This window comes from Eurypyga helias, unplaced genomic scaffold (assembly GCF_000690775.1).
Source record: "Eurypyga helias isolate BGI_N326 unplaced genomic scaffold, ASM69077v1 scaffold20331, whole genome shotgun sequence".
NCBI classification, from domain to species: domain Eukaryota; kingdom Metazoa; phylum Chordata; class Aves; order Eurypygiformes; family Eurypygidae; genus Eurypyga; species Eurypyga helias.
The window spans coordinates 1-25347 of NW_010231739.1; the positions used below are offsets into that span (position 1 = coordinate 1).

At 50.5% G+C, this 25347-nt stretch overlaps 1 protein-coding gene across 1 annotated transcript in view; it reads left to right on the forward strand.

Annotated features, from left to right (window-relative positions):
• Positions 1–7730: 7730 nt before the first annotated feature.
• RPH3AL (rabphilin 3A-like (without C2 domains)) overlaps positions 7731–25347 on the forward strand; it is a 32131-nt gene continuing 14514 nt past the window's right edge. Inside the window, exons 1-5 of the mRNA XM_010161202.1 lie at positions 7731–7807; positions 9048–9191; positions 11196–11325; positions 15283–15369; positions 25004–25178. Of these exons, the coding sequence (XP_010159504.1) occupies positions 7731–7807; positions 9048–9191; positions 11196–11325; positions 15283–15369; positions 25004–25178 (613 nt within the window). The remainder of the gene's footprint in view (positions 7808–9047; positions 9192–11195; positions 11326–15282; positions 15370–25003; positions 25179–25347) is intronic.

The following is a 25347-nucleotide window of genomic DNA, read 5'->3' on the forward strand; positions in this document are numbered from 1 at the left end:
GGCAGGTGGGTGCGCGGGGAGGGCGCCGCGCCGGAGGGAGCGGTCGGTACCCAGCCCGCAGCTCGCTGCCGGGAGGGCGCGTGGGCTCTTCCTGCGGAGTTCCACGCAGTTTCAGGTGTCGGTGGGTGCTGGCTGCCGGGACACCTGCAGGGAAACCGCGGTGTGGGGTACATCCCCTTGCCCTGGCATCTGGGACGGAGCTTTTGTGGAGGGCTGGGGCATCCCAAGCTCCACTGGTGGGAGAGTTTTGTCCAAAACTGCTGAAAGCAGGCTGAAAGGACACCAAGGTGAGCTGCACAAGGCTAAATTTAGGTGGAATTCAGCGTCCTGAAGGTAACAATGTATGTGGCAGAGCTGGGCTGGGGGTGGGAAACAAGCCAGAAGCGGGAGGTTGAAGTGGTGGCCTCCACTGAAAGGGCCTATCAGCCCGGGGAAGGTTTTGAGAGCTTTGGGGCTTGTGCGTGTCGTGCCCTCTGCGTGGTGGGAGCAGCCGTGCGCATCCTGCGGAGGATGGATGGTCACGGTCCTTTTGGGCACTCTGACACGGGGTGAACGCAGGGAAGAATGCTGTGCTGTGCCCACTGCCAGGGTTTTTGGTCGGCTGCAGCTTGGATCAGGTACTCCCTAGGGCCTGGTCAAAGTCCATGGTTTTCTTTTTCCACGCACTGACAACGTTCGGGGTGATAAAGGTCTTGGAGTTACTGATGGCCGTGCTTGTGTATTGTTCAAAGACTTCCTGAGATGCCTAAAGCCACTACTAGAGCTTAGGGAGGCGGCGAAAGGGTGTTTCATCCTCCAGGTAAGATAGCAGGTGTGTGGCTTGGAGCTGTGCTGGCTAGTGAGTTTTTGGGAAGGCCTGGGGTCAGGCTGCTCAGCAGAGTTTCTCTGCTGGCCGTGAACGTGATTTTCCTGGTGCATTTGAGGTTGTCTATGAAATAGCCTGGCGCGTGGTTCTCCTGCAAGGGATTCCTTGACAAAGCCTGGCTGCGTGCTCTGTACTTCCCTGCTATGTCCAATTCTTTCTAAGAAACTTGATGCTTCTCTGGAGGCTGGGAGGTGCTGATTCCACCCTGCCAACCTCCAGCCACAGAAGGCCTCCTGAGCTTTTTAGCATATCAGAACAGTGAAATGAGTGTCTCTAATTGGCCATTTAGATGCTAATTTGCTTCTCCTAGGCCTATGCCAGATCAACCTGCCCCAGAATGTGAGTCAGAAAGAGCCTGCTGTCTTCATGAATTATTCACTTTGCACAACGCACCTGCCTGGCTGGTGATCAGAAGGAAATAGGGCCAAAGTCGGATAAATAAAGATACACCTTGGCATGTGGAACGGTGCTGGCTTTCCTCCCCAGCATCGTAGGGTGCCGGGGAGCTGGAAGACTTATTTGCTTGGGCAAGAACTGGTTCTTTATAGCTTACCATATATCAAGTAGCCACGCTAATAAGTGCCTCTCATTATTACAGGATTGTTGGTACCGTATGTCAGTTTTCCTGTAGAGCTGATTTTATCTTTCCAGTCGTAGGACGAGTGTGGAGCTCCAGGGCATTGTATTTTATAAGCTCTTTAACAAGCTCGGTCTTAAAAGCTGTTAGAGGTTTTTGCTACTACTGCTACGATTGGGAAGCAGCCCTGGTGCATGGGAAACTTCTTTGTTTCCCCTTGCCCAGACCTTATCCTCGCTTCCTGCTTTTCCAACTTGGCCTTCCGTGGTAATGACACCTCTTCCCTTCTGTGTGCTGCCCGTGGTTTGTGTTTACTTTGAGCTGAGCCAGCCAGATCCAAATACACAGCTCCAAATGAAGTTTTCCCTATTTTTCTGGCGCTGGTACTGTTTAGATTGAGCTTTCATGGTGAGACGGACTGGAGAAAGTCTGTCTGATTGGGTCCTTAAGTTGTCCTAATGCTTTCCAAGGCTTTGGGGTGTTTGTTTGGACATGGTGTTTTCCTTGTCTCTGTTGGCCCAAGCCACAGAGATGCCAGTCAAGTCTGATCATTCCGTGTGGCTCTCCATCTGCTGCTGAGGGTGTGCACTGATCTTGGGGAGTTGTCACAGGGAGGAGCAGCAAAAGGCCGTTCCGCAGCCGTGCGCCAGCCCTGCTCTCGCCCTTCCTGACAGCGGGCAGCAGGAAGGTGATGAGGATGGCTTGGCTCCGCTCTGCCTGTGCATCCTGCCTGCTTAGCCCCTGCAAAATGCTGATGCTTCCAGCGGGCTCCTTCGCCGCTGGAGAGGCTGAGGAACCGCTAGATGTAAAAGGGGCAGCTCAGAGTGGGGTGTGTGGGAAACTTTTATAAAGCCCTGATTTGAGCCAGCACTTCTACAGGCACAGTTATTCCCCTTCTCTGGCTCTGAGACTTGGCCGTATCTTGGAAGTCAAGCGTGTGTCTTCTGCCACAGGGTTATTCTGTCACTTTAAACCAGTCGTGCGCTTTGAAATCCCACTGTGGCACTAGGATCTTTAAAACACGAGGGGAAGACTTGCGTCTGCACTAAACAGCCTTTCCCTGCCTGCTCGCATTTGTCTCCCTGCTGCGCGACTCGCGTCTGGGAGGAAAAGGGACTGGTGGGTGGGTGGGAGGCAGAGGCTGGGTTAACCTTATCTATCTCCGCCAGTCATTTATCCTCTGTCATAGCAACAGGAGCAAGCACTCACTTAGTTGCTAAGGTTTCCCAGGGATAATGGGGTCTGGCGTGTGGAGCAGAGAATAATTACACTGCCTCTTTGAGGGAGCAGTGGCTAAAAGGAAAAACAGGCCAGCACGGTACCTGGTGCAAGCTGGGAGTCCTGGGGGAGGTGACGCCCTCGAAGCAGGCGAGTTAATTACACCGGCACAGCTCAGCTTGGGAATTGGGAACTCGTCTCTGGCCAACTGTTTAATTTTTATTTTTTAAATGAAGTATTTAAAAAAAAAAATTGCCTAATTAATTTCCTATAAAAACAAATTAATATAGACACGAGCTGCTTAGCTGAAATAACCAGGCAAATGAAAGCTGACTGGAGAGCTCCTTACGGGCCTGCATAGGACGTTTTTGTATTTGCGAGACTGAGGAATTAATGCTTCGTGGGCACCTGTAATCAGCCCAGCTGCAGGAGGGCTCGTGCCGGCTGTGCTTTCGCTGCCATGAGGAGGTATTTTCTACTGCAGTGACTCCCTCAATGTCAACAAGATCCTTCAGTTTTAACTTTGACGTAGTCAAGGTAAAGTCAAAACGCGTTTGAGGTGGAGGAGTGGGCAAGGGACTTGGTGTAGCGTGATGATGCGAAAAATGTACACGAGCTGAAAAAAGCAAGCTGATGAATTTGGGACAGGAAAATGTTAAGGGTGTTAAATACAGAGCTCCAGCCTGGCTCAGGGAGTGCATGATCCAGGAGTCTCTGGAGGCTGGGAGGGTGTTCTGGAAAAGTATTGCTGTGTTGTGCTCTGTTCTTTAACTCTTGTTTAAGCATTTACGCTTGGGCTTGGTCAGATAGAAGGTACTGTGCTCGATGGACCTTTGGCATGACCTTCTACAACTGTGCTCTGCTATTAAGGTAAAGATACATTATATTTATGTGGCTATTCTACTGAGAAAACTGGCCTTCTTTCACAGAAGAGTGTCTTGTCAAAGGGCTGTGTCTGCGTATTGCCATCAGACACGGCTAGATACGGGCTGTGCCAACGCAGCAACCTTCTGCCATCTCAGCCACCCGTTGTAGTTGGTGCCGAATGTGCTGGTTGTTGGAACACGGATCAGTAGTACTCCCAGAAACACCTCCTGCTGCTGTCCTGCTGCTGCTTCAGGAAGGCGTTACCTGCCGTGGGAGCCGCGGCTGTGTGGCTTGGTGGGGTGGCACAGAAGGGTGCTCGCTTCCACGCAGCCTGCGCCTGGGGAACGTGCTGCCACGCAGCCAGCTGCAGCCCACCTTCACCCTCCAGGCCACGACGTGGGAGCTGCCCAGTGGGAAAGATCCTGCTCACTTTGTGTCTTGAGGTCACTCTGCAGGGATGTGGAGCCAAATCAGCAGCGTGATGCTGCCGCTGGTCCCTTCGCTCAGGTCCTGCTGGAAGATTTCTCCCTCGCAGACTTGAAGTCGTGTTCTCAGGTGCCTCGTCCTCCGCTGCAGAGTCCAGGTCTCTCCACGGAGGCAGCAGCAGTGCTACTTCAGAGCTGCAGGCAGGGATGTGCTCAGTTATGCATCCTCCGAAATGCTCCCGGGCCCACGCAAAGGGCTGGCTCGCTGCGGGGCAGCGCTCCTTCCTTGCAGCACTCCTCTCAGCTTCTGTGCCAAGGGCAGCCAGGTGGACCGGATTTAATGAGGTTTTGTTTCACATGACTTACTCCATCATAGGAAAGGAACAAACAGGTGGAGTGTTTTTAAAGCAGGTCATAGAGTATCAATAAGAGCTCCATTTTAATTTTTAAGTATAAAGCAGAATCTTGGACTGGGAAGTTTTCTTTCTGTGAGCCCAAGTGCTTGTGCTTCCCCTTTATTCTGTGCACAGTGTACTTGCAGAAGGGCCAAGAGCTGTGGGTTTCTCTTGCCTACTGGCTGCTTCTACCCTTCTTCAGCTTGTTGAGGGGAGCAGAGATTCGGGAGGGGATGGCTCGATGGTAGGAGCTAACTGGAGCATTCCTGAAAGAGAACGCGGTGTAGATGAACTGTGAGAGGAGGGGGATGTTTCACATCAGCCCATAGAAATGTCTCCCCAGGCCAGTGTGGTTTTGCTGTCTTCATGTGTCTGATTTGGCTGATTCCACCGTACTTCTTGTCCTGTACAGAGATAAGAGTGAGGATGCTTCACGCCTTCCAGGTACTGGTACCATTTCTCTGGCATCATTCCCGTGGCCATGCAAGATATTTCTTTCCCTCCAGTCTTGCAAGTGCTCCTGTTTCTGCCCCACCAGACTGTGGCCTGCAGTCCCATGCCATTCTTGATTCCTTCTCCAAGGCAGTTGTGTCAAACCACACGGGATTTTTTCAGAGGCGTAGGTGCAAACCCACCTGCAATGCCAGTTTACATCAGAAGGAGCAGCAGATACCCAATGCTGCTGAAAGAAAATGCTCCTGTAACTATTTTAAAGAATAATTTATCTGAAGACTGTTTGTGATGGATCTCTAGGCTGTGTTTTGTTTTCCTTCTCCTTTTGCAGATGCTGCTCAGGGAATGGTGGAGGGCAGAAAGCATATGCTGAGTAACAAGAGGCACAAGAGCATGACATTGCTTGTTTTTGTTCAGTCATGCTGAGAAAAGCGCACTTGTGGTATGAGGCTGGAGAATGTGTTTAGGTCTCCTGAGAAAAATGCTTAGCTGCTGTGCTCCATTCTGACTTGCCTTCAGCTCTGTTAGAGCAGATAAAGCTCTGCAGAGGAGGGGCAGAGGTATTCAGCACTGCTTTCCACCCTGAAAGCACAGCTGTTGGCAAAGCAAACTCCTCTGCCCTGACCAGGGTTTGAGGTTCATCTCCAGCTCTAGCTTTTATGCTAAACATCATCCCACAGCTGCCAAGCGTGGGTCACGTTGGTACGGTTGTGTGCATCCAGCCTCGCCAGCGGCCATGGAATGTGTGGGCTGTGCTGTTCTTCAGGTGTACGTGAGTGGGAGGGAAGAGTATGTGGTGTATCTGAAGAGTAACTTAGCATATGCATTTGTGTGCGTGGGTACGTGTGCTTCTGTAAGAACACATCACAGGCTTGGAAAATCCCAGGTCAGCCCTTCTGTGTAAAATTGTAGCTTCACTCTGCTTCTAACACTGGCCCCGGGGGTGGAAGCCTCGTATTCTTTTGCTGTTAATGCTTGATTGCTCCCCTGTGCGTGAGCTGCTGTGGGACGCGTGCGGAGACCGCGTTCCCTCCTTGCTTTAGATCGTGCAGAAGATGAAAAAAGCAGGAGGTGTTCTGGGACAAAATGAAAATGCAGACCCACAGCATGTGGGGAAAGTGGTTGGTAAAATCAAAGCTAGCAGAGTTCTAGGATTTCTTCTAGGGACGATGCCTTTCAAAGGTGATCACCTTAGCTGATGTAGAAAAGGTTTAAAAAATTGTGTGGGACATGTCTCAACCCTCTTTCTCTGCTGAACATTTCTTGCAGCCTCCCATCCCTGCCCTGCCTTGCTTGGCTGTACGTACAGACCATGCTGCTGAGCATCATATGAATTATTAGAGCCTTTTCCTTTTTACACACCTATCCTCCTGCACTGAAAGAAGTCTGTGCTTCCTGTGGAATTCCTCCTCTCCTCTCCTGCCTGTTGTAAGCGCTGAGTTTTCAGACTCTCTCCAGAAACTGGATGGTCGGAGAGGCAGGCGCTGGTTCATTGTGATCGTTTTGGCTCTCAAGGCTGACAAGGAATTTGGCAGGAGGTAGCTGTCAGTTCTCTGACACAGATTGGTGTTTCTATGTTTGAGTGCGGCGTGTGTAAGCTCAGCCTCCTAGGGAGAGAGGTTTGCACAAGCTGCGTGCCTGCCTGTGTAAGAGGGCCAAGGCCACAGAGGCTGGGCTGCCTCCGTGCCTGGCACAGGAGCAGAAAGCTGTGTGTGTCAGCAGTAGATAGCAAGTGTAGGTGCAGCGCACAACCACGGGTGCTGCTGGGCTAAGTGTGCTGTGGATTGAGACTGGAACATGTGTTTTCTTGGGAACTACTGCACAGTTGGCAGGTGATACACCTTGGTGCTATTGTATCTGATAGGTGTTTGCCAAACAGCATTAAACATGTTATCTCTGCCCAGCAGGTATGGTTAAAGCTGGCAAGTGTCTGCTCTGGGGAAGGTAGGTATTAATACCTGGAAATTTATGCATTAGGGCTCATGAGACACTTGCTGTGCTGGAGAGTAAATCCAGCTGGAAGAAAGCTCTGCACATCAAGACTAGCGCTGGCTGCATCTGTCCCTTGGTGCTTTCCCTTCATCTGAGCTGCTGGTAGGACTCAGAACTGCTTAGCTGCGAAGTCTCTTTTGGGGATATGTTTCTCCCGTGTGTGTGGAAGTTGGCTCTTGTTGCCATTAGTGATCAGTTCAGGGTGAAATTGTCATTGAGCACAAGGAATTGCAGGGGTGACCATGGTGGTTACAGGAGCTGCAGCGGGAGATCTGCTGAGCGAGAAGTGCTGTCTTAAACATCAGAGAATGCAAACAAGCTGCTATTGTAGGCTGCAGTTATAAATATCAGGCTATTATGGAGGCAGTTTTAATGAACGAAATGACTTGCCACTATTCACGCTGATTGTCGCGTGGGTTTTTGTTTGTTACCCCATTAAGAGGTAAAAAAAAAGCAACTGTAGCTTCTTTGTGTCCTTTAGAGTGGCTTTCTCTGTCAGTACTGCAGAATTTGGGCTCCAGGGGTGATGGGGCAGAGATTATTCTTACAAACAAGGCTTTTCTGTAGTTTGAAATGAAACATCAGAACTGACAAAGAGTCTCTGGCTTTTTTTTTTTTTTTTCCCCCCGAGTACCATAAAATCTAAACTTCCAGCCTTGTCCTCAAGGTATCTGAAGGTATTTATTGGCTTATTTTTATGAGGATGATGGTATGTTTTTATCGCTGTCTGTGGGTGAGAGCCTGTCTACTCCCACCGTGTGTGACGCTGACAGATCGCCTTTGTTTTGCTTGCCAGAAGAGCGGCCCTTGGGGATGGTTAATGAGCCACTGCCAAGCGCTGCCCTGTGCTTTCTCGAGGGTGGGGTGGCAGCTGTGCTCAGTGCTGGTGTTTGCTTCTTACAGGTGTGATCCCTGCCTCTCCTCCCCAGCTTGGTGCTATGGCCGACACGATTTTTGGCAGCGGCACGGGCCAGTGGGTGTGCCCCAACGACCGACAGTTGGCACTGCGTGCCAGGTGAGTCCTCCCCACCCACCTCTTCTCCTTCCAGCCTCAGCTCTGGCCTGTTTTACCCGGTGTGTCTATGTGGAGCACTGGCCCACCAGCCTCATCCACAGCCGGGCTGGGAAGCAGGAGTTTGTCTTTCAGGTGGGCCCTTCTTTACCCTTCTACCAGCCCCCCCGGGTGAAAGGAAGGGCTTGGAGGCAGGGTCATATCCCTGCAGCACCCTAAATATAATTGAGAGCACCCCCCAGCTGTCAGCACTCTTTTGCTGTAGGAACTTGTATTTGATCTCATTTTCCCCTGAAGTTAAATTACTGCGTAACCTAAAGACAAAAGGGATGGAGATGAGTCAAGCACTACAATTGTATTTGTTTGTTGGATGCTTTCCGTCTCTGGCAGACAGTACCCCTGTCACTGCCACCTCTGCTCTTGTCTGAACCTCTGGGGTCAGCCTGCTGCAACCTTAGGCAATAGGAGGTCACCCTGTGTCTGAGGGGACTGCCTGAGTGTGAACAGTGTGCCCCACTGCTCCTTCTCCAGCCTTACCCCGAAAGCCTTATTAAGACAGCAGTGTCTGATAGCGCCTTGCATTCCGCTTGCAGCCCTGACTTTATCCAGTGACCTCCAAACCCCTACTGAATGGTAATTAATTGAGCTGTGAAAGCTCCTGCCTGTCTCCCAGTGAGCTAAGGAGAAATGTCAGCTGCTGTGTGCAAGGCACGGAGGGAACTGGCTTCTTGAAGCCCTCGCGTGGGCCTGGGTTAGTCCAAGGGAGGCAGTTGCCAAACTTATATTTCCAAGCATGCCTGGTGATTGTTGTGTTTGAACCGAGGATCTTAGAAATGTGTGATCTGGGGGGAGGAGGGTGCAGGTAATCCCTGTGTTTGGGATTGGTATTGGTGGTGCCTGGCATCAGACATGGTGGCAAGGGGACCCCCAGGATAGCCAGCCCGAGGTGCACTAGTTTTCGTGATGGGCAGAGTCAAGCAGGGGTGAGGAAGACCCAAACTGGAGCAGAAAGGGAAATGAGAAGTCAGGGGGAGAGCGCAGCGCTCGGTGGTGCTGGAGGAGTGGCACCGTGATCTGGTCAGTGTGAAGAGACTCCTGCTTTGGGTGTTGGCCACGGAACAGACCTCTCTGATGGAAGGGTGATGCCGGCTCTGTGTGCTTGGAAGGTTTGGCCTGTGAGGCAGGTCAGGGGTTTTGTGCTTTCCTTTCACAGCTGAATTCTTCCCTCCACCCCTTTCCACAGGCTCCAGACGGGCTGGTCAGTGCACACGTTCCAGACTGAGAAGCAGAGGAAGATGCAGGCTCTGAGCCCGCAGGAACTCGAGGTCATTCTGGAAGTCATCCGCAAGGCGGAGAAATTGGACATCGTTGAGCAGCAGCGCATTGGGTACAGTCACGTTCATTTGTCCCCTTCCCTCAGAGGGAAAGGTCAGCGCAGATGGAGGAGTGGCTCTTCTGACTGCCTGAGCTCAGCCTCTATCAGTCAGAGCATCCCTTAGGTCAGTTATTTTCCCCTCCCATGTTGCTTGTTTGGAGATGATGAACATTGAGAAGGATGTGATATTTTTTTTTTTTTCCCCCCTTCTCCCCATGTCTCAAGCCTTTCTCATTCCTTCTTTGAGCCTTGGGGTTTGCTGTGGATGCAACCACTGACATAGTCCCTGATAAATGCAGCCTGTGCTAAAGCAGCTGCCCCGGTGGCTCTGGAAGAAGCTGGAGAAGATGTGGAGCTGTGCAGCTGCACCCACTGCTAGGGGACAGCGTGGCTCAGAAACCACTGCTGGCAGTGCAGTGAGGTTTTCCCTTGTCTGCAGCAACTCCCTGGGATTTTGCCTGGAGCAGTTTATATTCTAGTTGACTGAGCCCTCTGGAAGGAATTTGCTAGTTTGAATTATTTAATTTACGGGCATCCTTTTGCTGCTGCAGATTTCCATTTGCTTTCAGTCCTGCTGGAGGTCTGGCCTCAGCTGTGTCTGTGGTAGTCCTACACTGACTACCTTTAAAGCTAGGGAGTTCAGCAGTCCTGCAGCACTTCCCAGCAGTGTTTTGTGTTCATGAGACAGGAAACCCCAGTGACTCCCAGCCTGTGTCCAGCGGGCCCTGCTTCCTCCCCCTGCACTTCGCTCTGACTCTGCTAACGAGAGCTGACGGTGATGTTTGTCTGATATATGGGGGACCCCAGCAGTGCCAGAAGCAGCCAGCGACCCTGAGGGGCTCTCTTTCCTGTGTGGTTGTTGGTGTAGCTGCAGAAAGCGATAGCCTTGCTGTTCCCATGCTGAAGCATTCTGTGAAATGCCTCTGTTAACTCCTGGGAGTTCTTTTGTGCTGAAGTCAAGGGTCATAAATCCAGTAATGATGACTCAGCCTGGCTGTGCTGTCTGACCTCGTCACCACAGGCAATACCTCTTTCAAACAGACCTTGCCTTCCTCTCACTACAGGACTTGGTTGATGGGACATTAGCACTAACGAGAATGGGATTGCGGGGACAGTGGGATTGCATTTCCTCCCTGAGCCGCATGCACGCGCATGGCTGCGGCTGGTCACTGCCTCTGATAAATGGCCTGGCTGTTACCTTCCCCATCTACAGATGGATGCCTGAAAATTGCCAAGCAGGGATCTCATGACAGCAGCCTTGCTCTGCATGCCCTCCACATCCTGCATCCTAATTGCTTATCCCGCCTTCCTTCCCTTTCGTTGTCCTGCTGCTACGGACATTGTGCATACATATGTGCTTCCTCTCTTCCAAGCGGGCTGTAGGATGGAGCAGGGAGCAGTTACTGGCATGCCTGGTCTCATTCTGGTCTGATGGCTTCAGTCTGGCCTTCCCGCTTCTAATGGGATGCAGGCAAGTCATGTGCCTGCAGTGCTGCTTTCAGGGAGCGAATGGAAGAAAGGAGCAGGGCTTGGCAGGTCTAACTCCTCTGTCCTTTCCCTGTCCTGTATGACTTGCCCTGATCTGAGCACTAAAGGCTTTTCCTGCACTACAGGCAGGAAATCATTGTGCTGAGACTGTGTGGCCTAGGGGATACTGAGCTCCTGAAGGGTGTAGGACCAAGCCCTTTTTGTGAGCTGTCTGCCTGGCACCCACTAGCTGTGTCAGGCCTCTCAGTGGTATTTGCAGTTTTGATTATTCTGGATTTGGTGAGCATCAGTAGATGGATTTACAGGGGTTTGTATCCCTTGAAGACCCAGAGGCAGTTGATGGGAAACACTGAGTGCAGAGACTGAAGTGAAAGTACGTATGATCCCAGCAAGGGGCCCAAATCTGCACAGAAGCACGGGTAGGCTGAGTCTGGTGCACACGTCGCCGGTTTTCAGCGTGCCTCGGTACCATGCGCTTCAGTTTCCAAGGTGAGAGCTGTGACCTCCGTTCTGCCTCCTTCCCCGCAGGCGCCTGGTGGAGCGGCTGGAGAACATGAGAAAGAATGCGATGGGGAACGGCCTCTCCCAGTGTCTGCTCTGCGGTGAGCTGCTCGGGCTGCTAGGCAGCACGTCAGTCTTCTGTCAAGATTGCAAAAAGGTGGGTTTGGTCACACAGGTTCTGCCTGTTCCTGCTGGATGATCTGCCCAGGAAAGGTCGCTGGCCTTGTGGAAGCTAGATGGCTCTGTGGAATTAACGTACCTTTGCCTCACTTTGTCTAGGTCGGTGCTGTCAAACCATCAGGCTTTCTCTCGCACCCCTGGTTATCTTATTCCTCGAGATTCTAAACACACTTAGTGCTGAGGTGGGGTGCATCAGCCCCCTCTGCATCTCCCACTCTGGGGATGCAGTATGGGAGAAGGGGCAGGAATGTATGGCCATCAAAGGCAACTGATAAAGGGTCTGCGTGCTTTACTGTTACTTACTGTAGGGTCTGACCTTAGACCTTCCAGTAACGTGTCTCTTCGGAGGACTCAAGTCCACCTTCAAGTTCCAAACCAGCGTAAGGTTTCCAGCCCTGATACATAAATTAACCGGTGCAGCAGTGACTGCCTGTGTGTGTATGGTGTTGGCAGGACTGCGCGGGTGCTGTTTGAAAGGGAACATCACCTGCAGGGAGACTGCTGTGCCACCAACGTCCTGGGGGATGATTCTTGCTTGTGTAGGCTCTGCAGCCAAGGGTTAGTCTGCATTGCTGTGGAAGATGGTGATCTCCAAGGCAACCATCTTACCCTCCTTCTGCTGGGAGGTGGTTTTTCCTGCACTCGAAGCCCATCTTTCCCTGGGGAGACACCTCTGTGTCTTTGCCTCAGCGTGTTGCCTGGGGAGAGGTGAGGGTACCTGCTGCATGCAGGAGTGTTTCTGGCTGGCTGGTGGTAGGGTGAAAGAGAGCAGCCGGTGCTTTGTGTACTGGATTGAGGGAGACACTTGCCCGTGTCACCCACTCTGTCCCGTGGAGCCCACAGGGCAGCACTGAGTGAAACCTGCTCCTTCACCGTGGAGTGGTGCACGCTGGCAGCTCTGTGGTGGAGAACCTTTCGTGCTGGCGGTCTGTGAGATGCAGCTCTCGTGCAGAGCAGGCTGCCTGCCCTGCCCCACGGTTGGCTGCAGCACTGCTGGGCTAAGAGCGCGAAGGGAGGTGGGTGCCCCTGGCAGTCAGAGCCGAGGTCCTAGCATCCCCTCGTACGTGCTCACTAGGCAGGGAGATGCTGTGAGCTCTGCCGCCTTTGCTCTTGAATGTGTTTCTCCACCAGATCCGATTTACAGAAGTAGTTTGACTGGGGCAGGGTTTATGCAGAAGACTGCTTGTAAGGCAGTGACTGGGAAAGTAAACGCAAATCTTAAAACCCCTGGATGCTAAGGGATAGAGGAGCTTTTTAGGGAGAGGTCGGGAAGGAAGCGCAGTAAGGTATTGGGAAGTGAAAGGCCTGGCTTAAAGAGGAGCTACAAGGCAGCTCTCAGAGAGGAGCACGGGCTCTGTGCTCATGTGCCTGTGGAGAATAAAGGGCTGGATGGCAGACAGGAGGCAGCTAGCTGTTTCCTGCGTTTCAAGCACGCAGAAAAACAGGATATGGTGTATTCTCGCCTTCTTCCCTTGGCAATTCTGCTCTTGCCTTGTCCGAAGCCAGCTAGGTCACACTGCCACAGTGCTTTCTAACCTCCTTCCTGCGAGCCCTGTACACTGATGCAGAGGCAAAGGCTGGTGCTGACACATCCGTGCCCTGTCCATTTGCAGTTGCTGGTAGTAACCCCCCAGCTAGTGAGGCTGTGTGAGCCCAAGGCTCCAGGAGGGCTGTGACCAGAAAACCCCAGACAAGGGATGGATTTGCCTGTGGTTATTCCCTTTTTGTCTGGAGTCTGTTGAGCAGTTCAGGAGGATACATATCCAGGTTGATTTAAGGCGAGACCCCACTCGTCCAGGGTGCGTTTTACAGTTGCTTTCAGCTTGGCTGCACTTTTCAGCTGTGTGTGAGCTCCAGGCAGTGCCCACTGGGTACCCTGGGCTTCTGCCTTACTGCTTTTTAATGTTGTGAACTCAGGGAACAGTCAAGCCTTCAGCAGAGCACACAGAATGGACTGTTACTTTAAGCTTGTTCCCTCTCGTCCAGGGATATCCATCACTCATGCAGTGTTGTATGCAGTAAGCAGTGACTTGTCGCGGAATTATGGGCTTTTTGTTTGTATTTTTTTTTGCTAGTGTTGCTCTGTTACCCTCTCATTGCAGCCCTTTTAATTCAATAACAGGAATTGTTGTAATGATGCACCTCAAGTGTAGCAAAGTACCTACCTTCAGCAAGTCCCTTCTGCTGAATAGATATCCTCTATTTCTTGTAGCCTGTGGATTTTCCAAGCATCACTTTCTGGTTTATGAAGAACGTTTTTAATATTAGTTTTATTATCTTGGGAATAAATGCATTAACACAAGACAAAGATACATGCAAATCCAGGTGTGTTAACAATAGCAGTAGTGAGACAAAGCATAATGTGTCATTTACCATGCAGAAGGTATCAGTATCACGTGTAAAAGGTGAAATTTAAGTAGGAGAAGAAAGTGCTCTATCCTTTTATTTAAGGAAGAATGGGGCTGCATTTAACATCCTTGATTTTTATATCTTCTTCTGAGGGGTTGTGGGTGAGGCTCAATTTTCCAGCTAGTCTGCAGAGAAGGGGAGGAGGAAAGCCCCGTTTTATATTGGAACTTTCAAAATTTATGGCTAGGGATAAAATCGCTTGGCAGCTTCCACTAGAGGGAGTGTGTGGATGTGCTATACGTGTGGGGATTGGGATCTCTGAGGGCATGTAGGACTGAGTTACTCCCTCAGGTTTTGGTTGGAGGGAGGGAGAATTTGGGCCACTTCAGGTGGTGTTTGCTAACTGCATCTGCAGTCCCTCTTGGCTTGGGTCACACCATGTTGAGTATTGATGCGCTGGACCCAACAGGCTGTTCCTTATTTCTCTGGGAGGATGAGGGTGAGGACAGGAACAGAGATGGAGAGGAGCACCATCCTCTGTGGGGCTGCTGGTGCGGCCTCCCACTATGTGCCACATGAGCCAGGGACAGACCTGCCTCTGGACGACGCTGACCACAGTGTTGGGTGTGTTTATTCATGCAGTGAAGCCGTTGCCTCAGGTGCCATCCTTCTGCCGACCTCCTCCCGCAGCCCTGGGCACTGCGGGCTGAGCGAGCCACTGCGGCTTTGGCCCCTGGACACAGACCACATGGCTCAGAGGAGCAGCTTGGATAGGGGTGTTTGTAAAACCTTAGCTGGGGAGATTAAATTCACATCCCTCTAAGCAAGGTTTTGCTCTCCAGGGCCCTCTTGCGAGTGGCGTTGGCTCTGTGAGGATCAAAGAATTCATCCAATTTCTCATTCAAGCTGTAAGCCAAGGCTGATACGCATCAGCTTCATTACGGAATATTAGGTGATTCAGGTTGTAAATGGCTTGTAATGCCAGCGGAGACATGAAAGTTCCCTTGTGCAGCAGTCGAGGCCGTGCGGCGCTATCAAGCCTTCTGCTCAGGAAATGTGCGTGTGGGCACGGCTGTACCCGCTGCCCGAGCAGCCGCAAATCGATAGCTGCCACGTGCGGGCTGAGATGCAGGGGAAGCCGTGGGGTTTAATACTATGTGTGTGAGGGAAGGGAGGAGAGGATTTCCAGTCTTGGACAAACTCAGGCTTGTTTTGTATTTGGTTACAGCTGCTTTTCGTGCCACAGTGATTGGGGTTTAGGATTTAGAGGAATGATAAAAAAACCCCACTTTAGAAATATGCTTGTTGGTCATGAGGATTGATTTGCCCTGTCCAGTTCTCCCCCTGCAGTCAAGGGCTGTGCTGTAGATCTGCCTTTGTCTCATGTCTGTATAGACCAGCAGCTTCCTGCCATCAGCGGTTCTCCAGGATAAATAAGAAAATTGTGGCATGTTCAGGTTTGTAAGGAAAGCAAAATAGAACTGTCGGGACAGATGCTTCTTGATCTTCTTTTTCCCAGGAGCTATATGGCTGTGGGGAGTTGCTAACACCTTTTTTCTCCTTTTTTCCTCTCTCCTTGTTTCAGAAAGTTTGCACCAAGTGCGGAATAGAAACCCTCGGAGCCCAGAAACGGCCCCTTTGGTTGTGCAAGATCTGCAGTGAACAGAGAGAGGTAAAATGCAGCTGTGGAGAGATGGGGCTCAAGCAGCGTCCGCCTACCTGCCCCGAGTCTGTGCTGAGCGTGCCTGGGCTCTTCCCTGTGCCCGGGCACTGGGAAGGGAGCTTGGGATGGGGTTTGGGAGGCTTGGCTGGAGGCCAGCCAGGCTCAATGAATACATATAATGGTGACAACTTTGCTCTGTGAACGGGTGGAGGGGGAAAATATCTCACCAGCCCCTGCAACCTATATGGCTTGGTGAGGTTTTTCTTGCTACGGTCATGAAGAGACTGTTACCTTGGGTTACCAAGCTCTGTGGAAAATAAACTTGGCTAACACTGGTTCTTCAATACAGCTGGAGAGAGCTAGAGCATAGCTGCAATATTTGTCCCTCTAAAAATAACTAGGCTTGCAGCTTTTAAGTCTGTTTTCCTCCCTGCCTGCAAAATCCCATAATTTGCCAGTGTGTGAGATGCCTAATGCAGGTCTCTAAATTTTTATATCCTTCATACTTGACTTTACGCTGCAAAAAGTAATAGCCTGCCTCAATTCTTGTCTGCCAGCCAGCACCCACCAACATCAAGGCTTGCTTTTCTACAGTGAAGTCAGTGAATTTGTTCTGTGATTACAGAAGGATTTTCACTTGTTCCCGTCAATTTATTTTGAGCTTTTGCTTGTGGTCCTTGAACATCAATTCAGTGCAGCTATTTCTGACCACTGCAACCAACTGTGAAACCTGGGTGCTCTGCTAAATCAATTTTTGAAGTGTTAGTGAGAGCATTTCTGCAGGTGTTTGAGATGCTGAAATTTTTTTAATACTGGTGGTGGAGACTTAGCATTGCTCAGGTTTCACACAGGAGGGGTTTGTTGTGTTGGAGCACTTGCAAAGGTCACGTTCAGGTGAGATGAGGGGTACGTGGATGCTGCTGGTCTTTAACGTTTGAGCAGCGGTGTGGATAGGGCAGGCAGAGCATTCCAGCTCCTTGGATATTGCTAATAATTTGATATGCCGCAGCATCCAGATGTTTTGCTTTCCAGATGGAGGTCCCAAAATGGACAGGGAGGCAGGTCAAAGTATTTTCTGTGTTCTGCAGGGAGATGGGTATGGGACTAAAATTTTTATTTCTTTTATTCTGTTCTCTCTGTATTTTTTTGTCATTGTGGGATTTTTTTTTTCCCCATTTCTTATATAATAATGAGGAGCTGTGGTCACTGGACAGAAAAGACTATTATAACCTGTCCGTAAGTGTTATGTGTGGCCGGCGTGTGAGGGTATGGTAACCTTCAGAGCTCGCTCTCTCTGTGAAACCTGAGATATGGCCAAAGTGCTTCCCTAATGAAAATGGATGGAACTTTCCCTCTTAGACTAACTAAAAAATTGCCTCATTTTACCTCCCAGCCCTAAGCTTCATCTTTATTTTTTTATTCTCTCGAAGGTCGGTTCAGGTCTGTCTCTTTTTTGCAGTGGCGCTGGTGCCCTGACCAGGAGAAGGTTGGAAGGGTCACGGTGTGGACACGCAGCCAGGCATCAAGCCGTACATCCTCTCTGTCTTCCCACATGCGCTGCTTTTATTTTGGAGGAAGGCAAGGAAGCATTGAGAAATAGCAGAAGCCTTCAGGCATGTCAGCCAGGACAAGGAAGTTGAGGCAGTGTCTGAGAAGTGGCTCTGATCAGGCCTTTGCTCTGTGAGGAAGAGACAAGGCTCAGGCTGGTGGCTGGTATTAGGGCAGTTCCTGAAGCTGGTTCAGGTGTCACAATATTACAGGGCATGCACTGAACTACCAGGTTTCTTTTGCAGCTTTGTTTTCACACCCAGTTCCTTGTTGCCGTCTGTTTCGGTGGTCTGGATCTGCCTTGTGTTGCCATCTGCTCTGGACAAAACCCATTTGGCCACACTCTTTGAAGGTTTTATTTGCTGTCCGTGGGTGCAGATGGATGTCTGCTCTTTGGAATTAGATACTCTCATTTCTGTGTAAACTCTGTGGTGAGTAGGTATCGTCCCCGTTTTATTTACTGGCATTCGGGCAGGGAGTTTCAAGAACCCACCGAAGCACTTCGGGTTGTGTGATGCGGTTAAGAAGCCCATCCCACCCTTCTCTCCCCTTCTCAGAGCACAGTGTGACTGAGCAAGTTTCTTCAGCCCACGCCAATGAAGCACATGCTTAAAGTAGGCTTGTCCTAGGCCGCAGAGCTCTGGCAACAGCTCCCAACTTGTCAGGCCGTGCTCAGGCCCCGAAATTCGACCAGCTCCAGCGGCCAAGTGTTTGATGCTGGTCTGGAGTGCCCCCCCAGCAGGTGTGATGAGATGTGGTGTTTCCAAGCTGGGTGATTCCCTCCATATCAGCACTTTGATCTCCGTCTGTAATTTTCTGAACTGCTGCTCAAGCTATTTGGGCATGATGTTTATGAAGCTTTCAACTCTGAGAGACTGTCAGGCACTGAAGTGAGGAAGGGAGGTCATTTGGAAGCCTGGATGGACTAAATGAAGTTGGCTGGTGTTAGTAAGTGTCATCTGGCTGGGACAAGAGCCTCAGACTGCAATTGTCCCGTTTGGCCTCTGCCACGCACTGAGTGAGCACGTCAGTCTTGGGGCCCACCAGGGTCTCAAACCGGGGTGGTGGGGTTGGATGGATGCCCCATCCCTGGAAGTGTCCAAGGCCAGGCTGGATGAGGCTTGGAGCAACCTGGTCTAGTGGAAGGTGTCCCTGCCCATGGCAGGGGTGGGACTGGGTGGGCTTTAAGGTCTCTTCCAACCCAAACCATTCTGTGGTGCTGTGTTTCGCATATACTAGCTAACAGCTGGGGAGTGCAGCCTTGTTCATGCATCCCAAAGCTTTCATCCTTCCATATTCCTTGTTATTATTTATCCCTGTAGGCTTGATTTAAGCTAGCATTAGTTTAGTGACATGTGGTGGTCATCTTCCTCCTTTTGCTGTGTGGACAGAGTGTGTGTTGGCTTCAGCTGTGATCCAGTCCTCAGTGTGTCTGGGTCAGAATGAAGACCAAAGTAACAATCTATTCTTAACATCAATTTTTCAGTTGTGAGTCTAATGTTTGGTGCCTGCAGATCCCTTTGGGAATCCTAGCCTCAGCCGTTCAGAATTATTCTGTTTCCTTGAAAACCTCCACTGGGAAGGCTGTGCTGCATGGCGATGAGGAACAAATCTCTCTGACACTGTCTTTATTTCTGGGGAGTGGAGGTGATGAATGGATTCTGCCTACTGCTTGTGTCCCAATCATCCAGAAGCAAAACAGTGTGCTAGGCAGCACCCGAGCTGCTGAGCGTGATGTGTACGTGCAGGGTCAGGGTCTCTGAGCTGCTGGAGAGGCACTGGGAAGAAAGTACTGTGTTCTAACACGGCCAGGACCTGAGAAAACCTGAGTGTTCCTGCTGGCAAAGAGAACATCCCCAAGGACCATCAGACACCCTTGCATCATAAATGCATCTCTTCTTATGGAAATAAGAGACCTCATCTGTTTTAGGCCAGAACTAATCTATTGGCGATACCACTTGTCCCAGCTATTTGCAGAAGCATCTGTTGAAACCCGCTTCAGTTCTTCCAGAACTCTGGACATTTGCCTTTACAATGTCTTCTGAGGGTGGTGGAATTAAAGTAGGTATGCATTGTGTTTTCTTGTTCCTGCAAGTAAGGGTAGAAGCAAATGTAGTCAAGCTCACGTTCACTTTAGAGGGCAAGAATCTCCCTTCCATTTTCACTCCTCCACGTGCTACATTGCCTTTCTGGAGACTGAGCACGGAGGGCTCCTTGGGGCCATCCTGTTTCTGCATGCGTATGAAGTCCTGTGCATGTTCAGGGATGCTGAGCCCTGACTGCAGCAAATGCTGGCCATGGGTTTGCAGTGAGCCTCTTGGCTAACTTGGCAATGGAGCAGTGATGCACCCACGGGAATGAGAGTGCAGGAAGCAAGTCCTCCAGCAAAATGGGCTTATTGCAGCGGCTGTCAGAGGAGCAAAACTGCCTGGGAGGAGCTGCGATACAGCTGGAATGATTCCCTGCTGCCAGGCCTCTGGCAGAGCACGTGAGCTAGATAACAGCTTGGGCAGCAATGCCCATGTTGAATTAGTCGCGTGTGGCTGAAGTCTGCCTGTCACCCCCCTGACCTGGAGGGAAATGGGACCTGCTCTGTTCTGTCAAATCCCTGCCCAGGTGTTTGACTCTCTGCACAGCCTTGTTTTGACTGATGCCACCAGGTTCTGCAAAGCACCTTCCTGAATTACCACTTTTCATATATATATATATGTATTTTTTTTTAATATCCATAATTAGCGATGCTATCATCGTAATTAAAATCCTCTTGGAAGCGTTTGTGCACATTTACATTTGAATTGACACATCCGAAATTGCAGCAATAATGAAAACAGTTTAAGTAGGGTTGGGGGGAGATAGCTTTTTATAAACTCCATCGAATATGAAAGAGAGTGTCAGCTATCGGGGACCTGTTAAAGTTTTAATTTGCCCCCTCTGCTTCACTTCCCCTTTAATTTCTTCTCCTTCGCTAAGCGGCATTTTCATGGCTGGCTGCGTTTCTTGGTTTATCACAATAAACCACGCAGAGGGAGAAGATTACTGCGCTGGAAGAACGGAGTTGTCTCCTCCCCTTTTGCCCTCAGGGCTTCCCTTTTCACAGAGACACTCGTACCATTTTGAACATTATAAACCAACATAGCCCAGGGTTATTCCTGCCTGGCATGATGATTTTTTGGCAAAATACCATACTGATGGAAGGGAGTGTTTATTTTGGGTGACTCTGGTCTGAATCGAAGTGATGTGCACCTGTTTGCAATTCAAAGAACTCATCAATAGCCTGGCGTATTATTTTGGGGAGTGGTAGCAAGTGGTTAGACTTAAAATAGTGTCCTCTAGAATAGAGCCACCGGAAAAAAAAAAGAAGAGGCCTGATTGAGAGGGGAATGATAAATCATTGAAGGCTGGCAGCCATTGCGGCTCGAGAAACGTTGGGGTCAGAGGTGTGATAGATTTTGCTATTCCAGAAACAAAGCTCCGAATAGCAATTTCACTGCCTTTTAATTTTCTTCATCCTCAAGTGCTGAATGTGGGAGTTGACAACAGATTGCTGTAAATAATGTAATTGGAAATCTCTGTGTTATGGAAAAGCAGATGAATGCAAATAACGAAGCTGAAGAGCGCTTGCTCTTGCTCCCTGCCAGTGGTTTGCAGCGTGCCAGAGCCACGGCGGAGAGCTGGGACAAAGCGAGTGTGTGGGCACGCGCTGCGTGAGGGCAATGGCAACGACGTCCTCCCAGGCTGGTTCCATTTGCAGGTGCCTTTCTCTTCATTAAGCGTTTTAGTTCACGAGAACCTGCTCCCCCCACCTCGTGGCTGCTGGGGGATTGAGCCGATATTGCTGGTGTCAGCATGGGAGAGCTGAAGGGAGCTGTTTTCCTCTGGCACAGCCCAGCCTGGGCTGCTGCGAAGGAAGGGGAATGCGGAATAACTCCGGCTGCGAAGGAAGGGGGCTGTGGAATGAGAACTGCTCCCGTGTGGTGAGCAGTAGGCGGTAGAACAAAACGTGGCTTTGCAGCTAAGACCTTTTCTAAGTGTCTGTGGGACTCGTGGCTTGATAGGACAAGGGGGAATGGGGATAAATTGAAATCAGGGAGGTTTAGATTAGATATTAGGAAGAAATTCTTCACAGAGAGGGTGGGGAGGCACTGGGACAGGTTGCCCAGAGATGTTGTGGATGCCCCATCCCTGGCTGTCTTCAAGGCCAGGCTGGAGGTGGCTTTGAGCAACCTGGTCTAGTGGAAGGTGTCCCTGCCCATGGCAGGGGGGTTGGAACTAGATGATCTTTAAGGTCCCTTCCAACCCAAACCATTCTGTGATTCTATGATTGATGGAGCAAATGCTGTGAGGGCTGCAAGTGTTTGTTATGATTCCTTCAGCTCTGACCATGTCCCTTCATCAGGTTTTCTTTGTTTTGGAGCTTGTTTTAGCACTTGCATGTTGAGAGAAGGAGGAAGAGGAGGGAGACGTTTGAGTAGTAACAAGCATTTCACCAGTGATTCTCTGTTAGATCCCATTTACAGGCTGCACTTGAATGTGCTAGATAAAAATACGCATCTGCTTCTGACTGTCTCATCCTGTAGCTGTAAGATGGCTTGATGCAACTTTAATAGGAATATTATCAAGGTTATAAAAGGTGTTGAGCTCCTTGGGCTTGTCATGGCCATGCCTGTTAAATTGGTTTCAAGTAATAAGGACTCTATTCCTGAAGTAGCTCTTCTCCCCCGTGTCCGCCCCACTTGGCTCTCGGGTTCAGGTGTCAGGGGAGGCAGAAGGACAGGAGCCTGAAGGAAGTCAATATTTAGCGTGGATTTTGGTTGTGTTTGGCTGGGCTGGTTTGAGCGCAGTGGGCTGGGGCCGGCTGCAGCCGGTGAACCGTGGGGTGGCTGCTCTGTCCTGACCCACACGCTGGGCCACCTCATCCTGATCTGGGATAATGCACATACAGGTCTTTACTTCCCTGTATCAAGCACTCGGAGCAAGGGATGATGGATGTTACTTAAAATTGGGTTGTTGCATGAGGCTGGAAGGGGCTGTCCCTCTTGCTCATGAAATTCCAGCTCCACCCAAGCTCAGGCTGCCGTGGAGGCTGGATTTTGCCTTACGTGCCAGCGAGACTGGTGAGAGCAAAACGCTCCTGTAGGAAAGAGCAAATTCCTGCTCATAAACAGGAGTTTTATTCTTGAAGCGCCGTTATAGATTTATTAATGTAAAATCAAGCAAGAGCTCTGGTGTCAGGCCACTCTTGTGATCAATGAAACTACCATCAATAGCAGTCAGCAACATCGATTTGTTTTGATGCATGGAAGCTAAAACTAACCTGTGTGCCCGTGTGCAGACCAGAACGGGGACTGCGGTCATTTGGGATCGGGCCCGCAGCTAACCTGGGGGAGCAGAGGTACTAAATTAATCCAGGGGAGAGCATCTTGCTGCAGCTGGTTTAGAGCTGATCTCAAAACAATTTCAGTACTGCTGTAATGAGACCAGACTCTATTAGAAGCACCAATTTAAAGTGAATATGTATGCATAGAATCAATTTTATACTAGTATTACTACATCAGAGCTGGGTGTATTATATCATTAACTCTTTCTATAACAGGACGTGCTTTGGGTGGTGAGAATCCTGGAGGTGACCAGCCTTTTCTTAGAGCAATCCTTGCTGTGTCTGATTGGTTTTATAGTGTGCCTAAATTGTAGTTCGCCTGAAGATAATAGGCCTCTTCAGTGCTTCAAATTAAATTACAGATGTTGCAAGGTCTGTTCAGAGAATGACTTCAAGAAAGGGTTGCTTCCTCCCCGGCAGTTTGTGCGGGGAAGCTACGTGTGCCCCAGTTACCCGCAGCGTGGCAAGGGATGACCTGCCAGCCCTCCTCAAGCCATGGTGCCGATCGAGGTGCAAACTCCGTGGCTGCAGAATTCCCTGTGTCCCGTGCGTGCAGCTGCACCCGAGGCCTCCAACGTTCCTGAGACGAGGGAGACCAGGGCTTACCCAATCTGCAGCTGCTGCCTCATGTGTTACCTGGGTTGCAGCGGGGTAAGCTCCATGTAGAGCAGTCTGTCCCAGACTTAAAAACCAAATTGCCTTTCCCAATTCTCGGTTTTGTGGGAATAGCACAACATGTTTGTCCAGGACCTCTGTGCTGCACTGATGAGAGCTGTTGTACAGGCTGTACCAAATGCTGTGCAGCCCCTCCGTGCTAGCGGAGGGGACAGAGGGAGCTGTGTCAGCTTGTGCTTCCCTGGCTAGGTCACTGTTTTGGCTGTTTCCGTGCTGTGAAGGAGCTGCTAAAGTGTCCTGCTTGCCAAGGCCCCCGCCGTGGAAGAACCTGCAGTCTTCTCTCCACTGGGGAATTGGCTTCCTAGCTTTTCTCTTGGATGGCAGACTTACCATCCTGCTGGGCTGTTACCCAGCAGGAAAATGTTGGTGTAATTGCAGGGTGCTCTCACCTCCTGGTTTCTGGATCCTGCTGTGGTGCACACGAGCGTGTGTCTCTCCCACTCTTACAGTAACAGTCATGTGCTGGGTCAAAGTGATGCTCTGCTTTCTTCCCCTGGGCACTCTTGTTTTAGAAAGCATACTCCCAGGTTGCCCGCTGAATTCAGATCGCCCTCACTTGGCTTTCAAGACCCCAAACACTGAGATTGCAGCTCAGTGTGTTGATGGCTCTGGATTAGGAACCAGGCAACCTGCTGAGCAATCTCCTCCCATCAGTGAAATGATGATGGTGGTGTCCTGCTTTTTGTGCCTGCATGAGAAGAGCTTCTCTTGAGTGCCAGGTGTTGTCACTGCCCTCTGCTTTGATTAAGTCCTAAATGCATGTTGCAAACTTATTGCTGTAATTAGGGATATCGGCATTTGCACCCATTGCCATCATGGTGATACTGTTTGTAGGATGCTTTGGGAACTTGGGTAGAAACACTGATGATATCCTTCTCTCTGAACAGAAGCACAAGGTTTCTATACCCTTGCATAAAACAGAAAATAATACTTTTACTATATTAACTTAGTTTTGCCCTGGCTGTCTCATTAGCTCATTATTAGAGTGCTGGAAGGCACAAAAGAATTAGGTTTTTAGAGGCCATTTCTCCTTGTCTGAGCTGCCATCCTCTTCTCTTCCTCTCGCTCACAGCAGGCTTTATATTAAATATACTTAATAGAGCTCCTTCATCATAAGCTGCATTAAAACTAAATTGGAGAGTAGAGGGCGTTCTTACAGGAGATATTACAGTTTAGTGCTCGCAGTCCATTTCCAGCCGCAGGTCCGGGTTATTTGAGTGTCGTTCTTCTCGTTCTGGGGTTTTCAAGCACACTCGTTAAATGATCTGACTTAGCCTGAAATTGCTCTGTGAAAGGGACGCCGAGGTTGTGCCGTTCGGTACGGCGCAAAGGCAGCATTTCTGCTGTCCTGGCATTGCCACCTGCATCCCCCAGCTGCTACTGGTCTTTGGCTCTCTCGGAAGTAAAGTGACCCAGGCTGGGGGACCTGGCATGGGAGGAGATGCTTGTCAGGACTTGCTGCCCCTCCAGCCAGGGCAAGACTTGGCTTACTCTAAGCAAAGCATGTGCTTGGGGCTATTGCCACCCACAGCACGTGCCTGCTCTCTCCAGGAAGCTTTTCTTCTTGTGGATTCCCAATGGGAAAGCAAGAGATGCAGAGTCTGAACTGCTGCTTCATGCAGGCCAGGGGTCTTCATCCCAATAGCCTTGTCAACAGCCTGGGAACCTGCATTTGGTTCAAGCACGGCATCAGAGAAACATCTAGTCTTGACCTGGAGAATGTAAGATGCTCCATGCACGACCTCCCTCTGCTCCACCTTCAGTCTCCGCCTGCTGCTCATTCAAATATGTGATTTTTTTTTAGTGGTGGAAAAAGGCCTGAGGTGAAGCTGGGCTGACAGTGTGTGGGGAAGGGGTTGGTAGTTGCAGAGCACAGGGAGGCCATTGGGTTCTGTGAGCTGGAAGGCCTGACCCTCCCTTGTGTTTGAGCGGGGTCACGGTAGCTCGGAGTGGCTGGGCCAAGCTTGGTGGGGGCTGGTTTGGTGCTGGCTGTGCTCTCTCACTGTAAAAACCCAGACTTAAGATGGTGTCTGTCTCTAACAGGTTTGGAAGAGGTCTGGGGCCTGGTTCTACAAAGGGCTGCCCAAGTACATCCCCCCTTTGAAGAGCAGCAGCAAATCCAGTGAGCTGCCCTTGCAGCCTTGGCAGAGCGAGCCAACCATGCCAGAGGCAGAGAGCGTCGGGACCAGCCGATCCTTCACCTGGGCCAGGGGAAAAGGTTGGTTGTCTGCTCCTTGCCCGGGAAACAGGCAGGGAGAGGGGGGGAAGGACCTGTTGCTAGCAGGATTCAGCTCACAGGGGAGGCTCTCTGTTAGAGGTAGGGGATAGCCAACAGGATGTGGTGCGTTTCCCGTGTGGGTGGTGGTGGGATTTGCTGGCTATGGTAT